At 41.2% G+C, this 13,053-nt stretch overlaps 1 protein-coding gene across 2 annotated transcripts in view; it reads right to left on the bottom strand.

Annotated features, from left to right (window-relative positions):
* The window catches only part of MYO1D (myosin ID), a 341,727-nt gene that overhangs the window by 191,174 nt on the left and 137,500 nt on the right, over nt 1–13,053 (bottom strand). For both annotated transcript variants that reach the window (XM_032319642.1, XM_032319643.1), the window contains one exon: nt 8,402–8,568. In XM_032319642.1, coding sequence (XP_032175533.1) covers nt 8,402–8,568 — 167 coding nt within the window. The remainder of the gene's footprint in view (nt 1–8,401; nt 8,569–13,053) is intronic.

Genomic DNA, 13,053 nt, shown 5'->3' on the forward strand with positions numbered 1-13,053 from the left:
TCGTGTACACTTAAATCTTTCACCCACTTGCAGTTTATTTTGGTATACAGCGTGAGGTATGGATCCAGTTTATCTTTTGACAAGGGGCCACCCAGTTGTTCCAACACTATTTACTAAAACGTCTCATCTTTTTCCCAGTGATTTAATAGGGCACTTCAATCACATATTACATCACATATTACATATTACATACATCACATATTACATATTACTTCATGGTATTTCTACACATTCTGGTCTGTTTCATTGCTGTCTGTCCATCTGTGCATCAGTCCTTTGTGGTTTTAATCAGAGATGTCTTTTTCTTTTTTTAAAAGATTTTACTTATTTATTTCAGAGACAGTGAGAAAGAGCATAAGCAGGAGAAGAGGCAGAGGGAGAAGGAGAGGCAGACTCCTTCACTGAGCAGGGAGCCCGACGTGGGGCTCGATCCCATGACCCCAGCTGAAGGCAGTTGCCCAACCAACTGAGCCCCCAGGTATGTTTTAATATCTGGTGGTCTCTCCTCATCCTTTCCTTTTTAAAAGGCTGTTCTAGCTATTCCTGCCTGCTATTTTTCTACATGAATTTTAGAATCAATCTTCATAGTTCCAGGGGGAAAACAATCACAACAAAGATAAATCCTGCTGGTATTTTAGTGGGTTCCCACATTAAATTCATTAAGCTTAATGAATTATCTATGATGTTGAATCATCCTATCTAAGAACAAGGGATGTCTTTCCACTTGTTCAAGTTTACTTTTGTGCCTCCTGGGAGTCTTTAAATGGTCTTCGTTGGGCTTCACACATTTCTTGCGGAGATACCTAAATAGCTTCTGATCCCTTCTTCTTGATGAATCTCTCTTCTCTGAGCTTCCATGGCAGCACAATCTCCCTGATTTCCTTCTGTCTCTCTGGATATTTCTTCTCAATATCATTTTCTGGCACTGCTCCTCCATGACTGGACCCTCAAATGTTGGGAGTCCCCCAAGGCTCATATCAGGTCCTCTTCCACGTAAAACCTCCCCATGTCATCTCCTCTGTTCCACCCACTTTAGTTTTCAATTCATGAATTTTCCATAGCCCAGCTCTGAGTTCCGAATTTAAATGCATACATCTAATGCCTACATAAATCTTCAAGGCATCTTACATTTCTCTTTTACTTTCCCCGCTCAGTGCCCACACTTACTAAAGCCATAATCCTGTGAATTTTTATTTGCCTCCTTCTCTTCTCTGTCAGCTCTTCCTCTAATTCATCATCAAATCCTATTGGGTTTACCTCTAAAGTATATTTAAAATTCGGTAATTCTCATCTTTACTGCCACAATCCTAATCTAAGACACCGTCAAGCTTACTACAATAGCCTCCTGGATTGTCTTCCAGTTCCTCCCCAATTCATTCCGCAAGTTCAGCTGCCACAGGACTTTTCTAAAAAGGCTTACATCATTTTCATCTTTTACTGCTCTCTGCCTTCAGCCCTATAATCCAATCACATTGGCCTTTTTTAGGGTCCTGTAGTGCGGTTGCCTCTTTCTTGCTTTAGAATCTTTGCATATGTTGTTCCCATCGCCTGGAATGCCTTTTCATTTACTACTTCAAAGGCTGGCTCCTGCTTATTTTAGTCTTTGACTGTCTTCTTTCATCAACCATCAACCTCCATTATTCCTTGCTATATATTTAAAAACCTACTCACTTGCCAGACTGGGAGATAAACAGAAACTGAATGAAAGAGTTCAAATATGAAGAGAGAGGTAGTATCACTGGAAAAAAGGAAACAAAATCAGAATCACCCCAAATTCATTGTAACACTAGAGTAAAAGTCAACATTTGGGCTATCATACAGGTAGTCATGGTGTGTTTGAAATTTTCGCCATACTGTAGAAGCTGGAAGCGAGCCCCACCATACGGCTCAGCCAAGGTGTTCTTCCTTTCTTCCAAATGGTCAAATAGCAAGACCCCAGTTCTCCCGCAAACCAGCATCCTGAACTTGTGAATTAAAAAGCTGAACTCATCTGCTTCCTGACAACTAGTATTATCTCCTTGAAAGACCTGAGCAGCTTTTAAGGTTATCAGAGCACTTAAAATCCTTCTCGCTTTTTTTTGATAAAAGGAATAAAAATAAAGAAAAGTGACAAGTAAAAATGAAGGTTCAAACCTAGCTTTAAAAAATCTGCAGAATCTAAAAGCAAAAATTTACAGTGGAAAATGTTACTTTTTCTCTCGCCAGCAACAGAATCATTAGATCAATACACACTGTCTATCCTATCCCACGTCCCACAGTTTTTGTTAATGAGTTCAACTGGTGTGATTGTAAAATAACACGGTCATTTATCAATCTGAACAAATTCATTTTATGTAAAGCAGAAGATAAACAGTCTGTGTAGTAGAAACAGGCTATTTTCCCAGATGCATACCCTACTGCCTCATACAGCACCCCTCCTAGATGATTCTAGGATGAATGTGTCCAATATCTCAACTCCTTTTACATGTTCTATTAGGTGTGCCTTCTCACTGTTGCTTTTTACCGTTTTTCCTCTTGGATAGACTGAGTTTTCTTTATTTCATTTTGTCTTTTGATTTGAAAGCCATCCCTTCAATAGTGAGGCAATGCACTGATGGTGGGCTCTGGAGGCAACTGCCGGAGTTGAAACAGGGCTCCTACTTACCTCAGCTAGGCTCTGAGATCTGTGGCAAGTTACTCACCTTATCGTGCCTGTTTCCTCATCTGCATAAAAATGGGGGGAACCATCTTCTCCTTACCTGGTTGTCCCCTCCAGTGACTTACTACCTACTACACTACAGGTAGGGCCCTCAAAACAGTGCCTGGGATATACAGTGAGCAATTCACAAGCATTAGCCACCATTAATAGCACTGTCTTACAATTTTTAATATATATAAAAAATAAAAATTTTAATATATAAAAAGTATATATTTATATGAAAATATATGCTTGTTTTTTCCTGTTTTGTTAATTATCATCTATATCCTTCCCATAAACAATACAAAAGTCTTTACTTTGTACCCCTCACTCCAATTTTCATTTTTGTTCCAGATTTTTACCAAAGACTTTTTCCCACTTACAACGGATACATGTTTACACTTAACAAAAAGTTTCACTGCTTTATTTGTTCAATATTACTTTTTGCATTCCATTTTTCTCCTCCACATTTATGTTTCCCTTTGGTCTAGAAGATTTTTCAGAGCATCTCTGAATGGTAAATTTTTTGAGCCCATATATGTCAGAAAATATTTTTATTGTACTGACCTTCTGGAATAATTTGGCATGGAATAAAATTCTTTTTTTTAAGATTTTTTTTTTTTATTTGAGAGAAAGATTGCGAGTGGGGGGGCAGAGAGCAAGAGAGATGGAGAGGGAGAGAGAAAGAATCCTCAAGCAGACTCCCCGCTGAGCATGAAGCCTGATGAAGGGCTCCATCCTCGGACCCCAAGAGCATGACCTGAGCCAAAATCAAGAGATGGCCGCTCAACTGACTAAGCCACCCAGGCGTCCTGGCGTGAAATAAAATTCCAAGTATGAAGTTCATCCTCTCTCACCATAAAGATACTGCTGCTTCGTCTAGTTGCATCTAATGTTGCTAATGAGAAATCTGACATCTGTATGGTTCTCATTCCCTGGTAGTACTCTGTCTTTTCTCAGGAGCTCTAAGTATTTCCCTTTATCTCTAACATTCTAAAACCGAACACAATATACTTTAGTTTCATTTTTTAAAAAATTCATATGATTTCCCCTCAGTGTATTCTTTTGATCTGAAGATTTCTGTCTTTTTTCAGTTGTGGAAAATTCCTGGCCACTACCTGTTCCAACAGTGCTTCTCCCCTCTTCTCTCTCCTTCCCTTTGGGTGCTCCCATGAGCGGCTGTTGGCACTCCGGGACTGACCTTATATACTGCCTGAGCTCTAGTTTCTCCCATTTCTGTCTTTGTGATGACATCAGCAAGAATGCTTCAACTTGATCTTCCAGTTTACCAATGTGCTTTTTAAAAGAGGTTTAGTTTAATTTTTTAAATTGTGGTAAAACTGACACAAAGTCAAAAACACACTTTTAGGTATAGAATTTAACAAGTTTTGAAAAATGTATACCCATCAAATTGACAGTCTGTCAAGAGGCAGAACATCCCTTTAATTGTAGAGAGTGCCTCCTTCCCCCTTCCCACCAGTTCCCCCACTCCAGAACTGACCATGGTTCTGACTTCTATCTGTTCTTGAACTTGCTATAAGTGGCAGCATACAGTATGTATTCTTTGGTGACTATCCTTTGTTGACACAATGTGCTATTCGTTCATGTTGCTGTATCAGCCAGTCACCCCCTTTAACGCTGGTTAGCAGCCACTGTGTGAGTCTGTGACCCATTGCTGATTCATTCTCCTACTGATGGACGGTGCTCTCTTCAGGTGTGTTTAATCTGATTTTCATTTTCCAAATCTCTAATTATTCTTTCTGACTTCATATTCCTAGTCTAGGACTATAATTCTTTCCTTTCTCTCTCTGAAAATATTAAATAGGCTTATTCCAATGCTCTTTACTCCTTGCTCTGGTTCCTCGGGGGTAAGGTTTGGCATCTGTTGGGTTTACTGTCTCTTCTTCAAGGTCTGGTACTTCTTAGATGTTTCACTGCTATCTTGTCTACTTCCACAGAGCCCTTCTGGGTATATCTTGGTCTTGGTTGGCTCTTGTACATGGTGACTTTTGCTTCAAGAATGTCGGCCATCATGCTACGATGTCCCCCTTGCAACCACTGACATGTCCCTTGTTCTGGCCATTGCGGCCATCTCCTGGTGCTGCAGCCATGGCCAACTCCACAGAGATAGTACATTCAGGATGGTTTCCTGAGCAGCAAAGGCAGTCCTTCCTTAAAACTGCAACCTTGGCTTACACCTTAGTCTTCACATCTGCTTCACATCTTGGGAGGGAGTCGCATTTCCAAGTTCATTAAGACTCAAGCCCCTTCTTGATTCCAGAGTGTGGCTATGCATTTTCTTGGTTTTAAAGAAACATAATTTACATTATTTGGGGATGTTCTTGGAGTAGGAATGGATTTACACTTATGTCACTAAGACCTCCATATTTGAAATTCACAGGTTCCTTTGAATCTCCTCTATTGTATTTTTATGCATGTACTAGAAAACAAATTCCAATCCTTACAGCACGTCTCCCATGCCAAGAAACAAACACACCAAAACCTCCTGAGTTGAATGTAAAAGATGTGGATGCACTTGCAAAATTCCTTTTCTCCTCCAAGTCAGGCTTGCTTACTATTCTCTTACCCCAGCTACTTGCCATGGCTTTCCCTGTCTTATGATAAAATATTTTCTGGTCAGCCTCATTGTAGAGTTACCCAGTCCCACCCAGCTCATTCCAATATTTAATGTCTGATTTTTTTTTATGGGTGATAACAAAAAAACAAATTCTGTGACCGAGCAGTTGCTAGAAATCTAAGTGTAATAACAATGGACTAGCAATCCTTCTAACATAATCTGACACTGTTTGAAAATGAGACTCAGAAGAAAAACATCTCTACTTATGAAAACATTCCAACTCTACAGCCTCAGTACGCAAATGAAAAACCAAATCTAAAGAACAGTGTGATTTCAATAAGGAAAATGGCCAGTTTTGAGCATAACCTTTTGATTAGTGTAAAATGAAGTTCAAACTTTCCAGGCTACTGCACTTTATTCATTCTGAGAATCTCCATTTAGTGCAATCCTTTTCACTGCTGTGCAAAAGTAGCTGAACACTGGCAGAGAAAACTAATAATGCTGATGGTCTCACTGTCCATGGCTAAGCTCAGATCTCACAAGGACACTTGGATCTTCCTGACGGGCAATCCTACCGTACAAATCTGTGCTTTCCCACTCTCCAAAAATGAGTATTGCCACTTACCCTCAAACCTCCACACCACCTCTCCCTATCTCCACTCCCCTGTTTTGGCCTTGCCTCATGCTTGGTTAAGAAAACAGAAGCAATCAGATTGGAACATCATCATTGCCATCTGCTGACCTCTGAGTCTTTCTGAGCTGTATTCATATTCTCTGCCTCTTGTCCTGTTGCTGTTGGGGGGAGCGTCCCAGCTCCTACCTGACGCTGACAAACCCCCCACCTATGCGTGGGATTCTGAGCCTTGCCTTCTCAAGGATATTATGATGATGACAAGGACCTCCCTCAGTCCTGTGTTTCTGGGTTCTCCCTCTGTATGTTTCCTAGTGTCTCCTGACCTCACATCCCACTCCTGCTCCCATTCTTCCCTGTCCTCGTTCACAGCACAAATTCTTGAGTTGTCTACAGGCAGCCAACTTCTCACTTCGCTTCCCAACCTGTTCAAATCGGGCTCTGCCCAGACTTTTCTCCCTTGGCCTCTATGTTGCCAGATCAAATGCTGGAGCTTCTACCTGTGTCTTACTTGACTACTCGACTGCACAGCAATGTGGGATATGGTAGTGACATAACCTTCTTCTGATATCTCCTCTGTCTCCTTGGTGGCTCCTTTTCTTCTCTTTGGTGGTTCCTTCATGTCAGAACACAAACCTCAGTGCTTGAATGGGCCTCCTTGTCTTCTCTATAGAAAGTTCTAAGACTCTCTATGTCATCTCTAGACTAATGACTTCAGCATCTCTATCTCCAACCTGCACTACTTTCTGGAACTCCCGATATGTGTATTTAATAGCTCACCTAACATTTCTACCTAGATTTTTAGTAGCCATTTCAAACCTAGAAGTGAAGAGACAAATCTTGACTCCGTCCTTGCCCCTGTTCCATGACCTCTTCCTCCAGCCTCTCTTACCCAATCTTATCTCGGCAGATGATCTACGCTTACCCGTGCTAAAGTCGAGTTGTGATCCTTCACTCCTCTCTCTGTTCCTCTCTTATCTAGTCAACCCACGAGCAAGTCTGCTCAACCTTCCCCTGAAACGTATCCCAAATCCATCTGCTACCCTTGCATCTACAATTTTCTCTTGTTCGAAGCCCCCTCTCCCAGGCTCCCGCAGTAACATCCCTAAATGTCTCCTTGCTTCCTACTCACACAGCAGCCACAGCATCTTCTCAGATAGCCATAAGATGACGTTGCTCCCTGCTTAAAACCCACCAACGGGTTCCTGCCAGATTTAGCCCGAATCTAAACTGTTTAGTCTGGATTATAAAACTCAACATGATCTGGCCCCTGTCCACCTCTCTGATCTCATCTCACACCCCTGCCCTGTCACTGAGCAGCCTCCAACCACACGGCTATGCTCGCTACCTAACACACCAGGCTCACTACCACAACAGAGCCTCTGCTCACTGTTCCTCTGCCCCACCTGCTATTCCCGCTGATGGTCGTGTGGCTAGCTCCTCCTGCCACCATGATCTCCTTAGACAGTCTTCCGAGCATCTAATATTTTACCTATTTATTCTTACTCTGTGGAATCTGTAGTCTAGAACCCAGGAAATGTTCAATAAATATTTTTAGATTAATGAACAGATGGAACTTAAAGGGACTTTGAGTCCCAGTTGTCAACTATCATTATCATTACCAACAATAAATAACAGCAGCAATGAGAGCTTACATATGTTGAATGACTTCTATATGCTAGGTTCCATTCTAACTGTTTTAGGTACACACACACACACACACACACATATATATATACACATACATGCATATATATACATACATAATACATATACATAGATACATAAATACACACACACACACACACACACACACATACACACAATGAATCTCATTTAATTCTCCAGCAACCCTAAAAAGTAGTTACTATTATTACCCCCTTTTTTTAACACATGAGGAAACAGAGGCATGGAAAGATAATGTAATTTGCCCATGGTCAAAAAGCCAAGAAATGGCAAAGCCAGGATTCAAACCAGGTAGACCAACTGCATGGTCTCCATGATTAACTGCTTAATATTTTGTCATTATGATAATGACTAATATTGGTAAGGATAAGCAGCACTAACTGAACATCTGATAAGTACCACGCACCTAGCTATTCTCCTTAGGTTAATTTAATCCTCCCCAAAACAGCATTATGAGGTAGTGTTATTAAACTCATTTACAGATGGAGAAACAGAGTCAAGGATGTTAAAGTTCTAGCCCAAGTTCACACAGAAAATGAGTGGCATACTCAGGATTCCAACCCAGATATGATTCTGAAACTAGGTTCTTTTTACCAAACTACAACGCCCACATTTTCCCCCCCCAACAGAATAAATCTTTTCTCACAGTCCATAAATCATAAAATCAGGGAGATTCTTCTGCTGAGTGAGTTTTTCATAGTTGGCGTTCCCTCGACTCTTACTCGTTTGAGAAATATTGGGACTATTTAGTATGGGCTGATGCACTGTCCTACATGGGGAGGACTCCAGATTTGCCCATGTTTGACAGGGTTCTTTAGTCTGTTCTCACCTGTGAAGAAACTTCTCGTACGTTTGCCGGAAGGCAAACCCTGCTCGCCGCACCCTCACGTTCTCCAGTAGTCCAAGATACTCTACTTGGTGCCTGCAGCGCTCATCATCAAATATCTGTGGGGATTTCTTGTCATTGGGTTTGATGCAACGTACATAATACGGCTCCTAAAGAAATAAATCAGCAAATGGTAAGTTTCACTGGAGAAAAATCCCAAACTAAGGACTCTAACATGTAATTAGTGTTAATTGTGTCAAATTAAGCTCAGTGCCTCTAATTTCTCAGACATATACTTGTGGATAAAGTAGTTATTCTTCCTTTCCCTTCAAGATTGGGAGTGCTTGTGCATCTAGCTAAAATTTTGATTTATTAGATTTTAGAATTCATAGGAACTGCAGAAAGGGGATAAAACCAAGGAGCAAATAATTGAGATGTATAAACATTGAGTTTATGCGTATTTATGGAAAGATGGTTAAAAAGGAATGGAAAGAGTAATTTAGTAGAAAGAGGCAGGAGCCATGATAAAAGATGACCTGCAATGAAGAACATAAAATGTAAGCACAGCTCTGGCACACAGTAAGTGCTCCATAAGTGTCAGCCACCATCATGGCCACCACCACCATCATGGCCACCACCGCCATCACCATCACCATCATCATCACATTATTTTGTGCTTTTGAAAAAGAGATTAAAATTTACAAGTAGAGAAGTCACAAAACATCCTGTAGGTGTCACTGACTCAAAGCAAGAGCCTACCAAGAAATCCCTCCCTCGGGGCCAATTAAGTTTTATACCATGTATTAGATCACAATTCCTTTTAAATATAAAACTGTGCCTGTGTAAGATGGATCCTGGTTTGCTGTAGGTAACACATTCTCACTGGAGAAAACAAGGAGGTCAAATGTATCCTACTTACCTGAGCAAAGAGTTACTGTCCCTTCTCTCATCTATTACCTATCAGACCCACAGATGCCCTTTAATTAAGAGACAGAGTCCTCTGTAGATAATGAGGCCATTTTGAGCTCTAATGAGGGCTGGTGGTAAAAAGAAGTAGTAAATAATTTAAGAAGTAGGAGAGATTTAAAGAATGTGAAGTTACCTGCATTCTGAACAGAGTGAGTTTTCAACATCTACACAGGAAGCTCCAAGGACAGATTTATCATGCTGCTTTCCGTGATGGAAAAAATGCCACTTTTTCCCTTTTTCTAGACCCTGCTGTGTTCGTTTCCTATTGCTGCCACAGTGGATTACCACAGAAACTGCTTAAGAGCACAAAGTTGAACAAAAATCAAAATGGCCGCACTAATGCTTCAGCCAAGCTCAATTTAGCAGTACTCTTTTTCCTCTCTTCCATAAAGCTCCCCTCCACTCCTCTTAGGCTTTTGTTTCAGGAACCGGTACCACCCTAAAGACGTGATGAAGGAGGCTGGTAGTGCCTACACAGTTCCGGTCAAAACCTGCTGGATCCTCTATTTCCCTATAAACCTCTCCAGGCCCATCTTCCCTAAGGGCTTGCCGGTTTTTGAAGGCCATGGCTTATGCAGCCACCTTTGCCCCGTGAAGCAAGAAAGCTCTCACTCCTCTTTATCCCAAACTCGGTCTTTGTGTTATACTTGGGCTCTGAAGCACAGAGGAGTCTTCTATAACACCACAAATTTATTTTGGCTTAAACCACAGAACTCTGGAGGTCCGCAGTTTGAGATGGGTCTCACTGGGCTAAAAATCCAGGTGTCAGCAGGGGTCTGATCGTCTAGAGACTCTTAAGGAGAACCCACTTTCTTATCTTTTCCAGCTCCTAGAGGCTGCCCACATTTCTTGGCCTGTGGTCTCCTCCCATCTTGAAAGCCAGTAATGGCCTGTTAAGTCTTTCAAATGATACTGTCTCCCTGGTTCTGACTCTTCTGCATTCCTCTTTTCCTTTGAAGGACTCTTAAATTTACAAAGACCCTACCTGGATAATGCAGGATAATCTCTTTAAATTCAGAAATCAGTAAACTTAACTTCATTCTACCTTGCCACGCAACAGAACATGGTTACAAGTTCTGGGGATTAGGGCATGGACAACCTTAGGAGGCTGTAGAATAATAATAATAATAATAATAATAATAAAATAAAATCTCTCTCTCTCCATCTGGACTTTGTCACAAGTCCCTAGATAGAACTTCTAAAACCTTTGGAATTTCTTCAGTGGTAAGACTGTCTTGGTTATGCTAATGTAGTAACTCCTGCCCAGTTCCCACACAAATTTAGGATGGGGGGTGAACATTACAAAAACCCTTCACAGGATTAGAGATGGGACTTTTAGCAGCCTAAACTCCACAGAGGGAAGGCTGAAGGTTGAGTCCAATCATGGGCTAATGATTTAACCAATCATGCTTATGTAATTAAAACCCTTATTTAAAAACAAAACAAAAAAAACAACTCAGATACCGTTGCTCCAAAGAGCTTTCTGGTTGATGAACATATCAGTGTACTGGGCGGGGGGTGGTGGTGGTGGTGGTGGTGGTGGTGATATAACCCATCTCCTTGGAAAGAGAAGCTCTTGGTCTCCAAATGTCCAGACCTGCCTTATCTTGTTACTGGGTGCATCTCTTCATCTGGCTGTTCTACGTAGTTAGTATTAGAACTGATCTGAATTGTAGGACACTCTGTCCATCAGTGTCTGAGAACTGGTGTTGAAATGCAGAGGCCATTATTCTGCCTACCACACCTGCCTTTTTTCATCACAGTGGAGCAGCTTTAAAGACAGGACCATGATATTTTGCTGCACCTCCCAGCAAGAGGTGAATTTTCCACCCTACTCCTGGGATCAGGGCTGGCCCTGTGACTTGTCTTAACCAAAAGAATATGGTGGAAGTGATACTGGGTTACTCGTGGAGACTCAGCCTTGAGGTGCTGTGAACTTTTAGAACACTTCTTCTATCACGTGAAGAAACCCAGGACTAAAAACTAAAAGAAGAAAGAGGCCAAGTTCTCCAGTCATTCAGCCAGTCATGGCATTTAGACCATCCAGTCTCGGCTGACTACACCTGTCCGTTTGGTGTGCCCCAGTGAGACCAGCAGAACTGGCTGGTCAACCCACCAAATCATGAGACACACAATAAATTGCTGTTGTTCTAGGCACTACATTTTAGGGTGACACGTTATGTATTAGTAGACAACTGATACTTCTTCCTTCTTCTGAAACACTAATCCCTGGCTTAGGTATTAAGCAGAGATGTGCTATTATTATAAAGTACAAGCAGAATCTTACTTTAGAAAATAGTGATAGGTGACCACATGCTCATGAATCTAATGGTTTTCAGATGGAAGATTTATATGGGGAGATTGTGGCTCACTTTTTTAAAAAGTTTAAATAAATTTAAAACAAACCTAATGGGATGGGGAAGGCAGGGAGGATGTACTGTATACTTGAGGATTTTCTGCGAGTTTCCTGGAATATGAGACCTTTACTGCTTGACAAATAAACTGCAAGAAGTGTCACTGAGCACAGGAAATACCAAAATGCTACTGGATCTATCTGTACATTTGGCAGTGGTGTAACAGAATTAGCATCACACAGAATCAGGATACTTGAGCATTTGTTGTCTCTGCTCTTAGCTAACTCTGTTAAAGTCTCTCTGGACCTAATAACCTAATTTATGAAAAGAGAGTATTAGGACTTCCACTTTAGTAATGATGGACTAGGTAATTTAAACAAGCACTTATGCTGGGGACAGCTAGGACAGGCAATTAAAATACACAAAAACACCTGCTTAAAGACAGTGGAGAATTAAATGATGGGACCATAATCTAGGAGGAGGAGGATGCAATGGAGGTTTCCAGGTCTGATGTCTCCTTTTCCCCAGGAGAATCTGCCAACTCTGAAGAAAGCAGATGGGGTCTGAGTAGTTTTAATAGCCTCATAGGGCTAGTAGGAAAGAGATCAGAGAGTAGGGCCTGAAAAGGAGGTCATGGGTAAACAAACCCTTCTCACTTTGGGCTGGGATACCACTAGCAATGAGTGTGAGTCAGAAGCAGGCAGGCCCTCACAGGGTCTTGAAACTGGAATAGCTTATTTGAAATACTAGTGCTCTTAGATGCCCAAAAGGGCCTGAGGTAAATCTTTACCAGAGAAAGATGACATAAACTTGAGTCTCCAGTTATTTCTAGAAATAATTTTGCCAATATAATTTGGGAGCAAAATAAAAATTAACCAGACACATAAGGAACGAAGATAATGAGGATTAGAAACAGCAAAAACATACCAAATAAACAGCCCTGCAGGGATCCAGATAATTGGAGTTATCAGACAGAGGTAATAAAATAACTGGTTACTGTGCTCAAGACGACAAAAGGCAATATTGAGAATTTTTTTTAGAACCAGAAACTATAAAAATGAACTGAACCAAATGCGTAACCTAGGACTGAAAAACACTGTGACGGAAATCGAGAAGTCAATGGATCCGTCTTCGAAGGTATTCCTGGGAAGAAATTTCCCAGAACAAAGCAGAGAGACAAAAATGCAGAAATGAAGAAGTTAAGAGGCACAGCAGATTCAGCGAGATGGTCTGAGTAGCTCAAGTCCCAAAGGAGGGAGACAGAAGGGACAGAAGCAGTATTTGAAGAGTGAATAGCCAAGAACTTTGTAAAACTGATGAAAAACAATCAAA

Source organism: Mustela erminea, chromosome 18 (assembly GCF_009829155.1).
Source record: "Mustela erminea isolate mMusErm1 chromosome 18, mMusErm1.Pri, whole genome shotgun sequence".
NCBI classification, from domain to species: domain Eukaryota; kingdom Metazoa; phylum Chordata; class Mammalia; order Carnivora; family Mustelidae; genus Mustela; species Mustela erminea.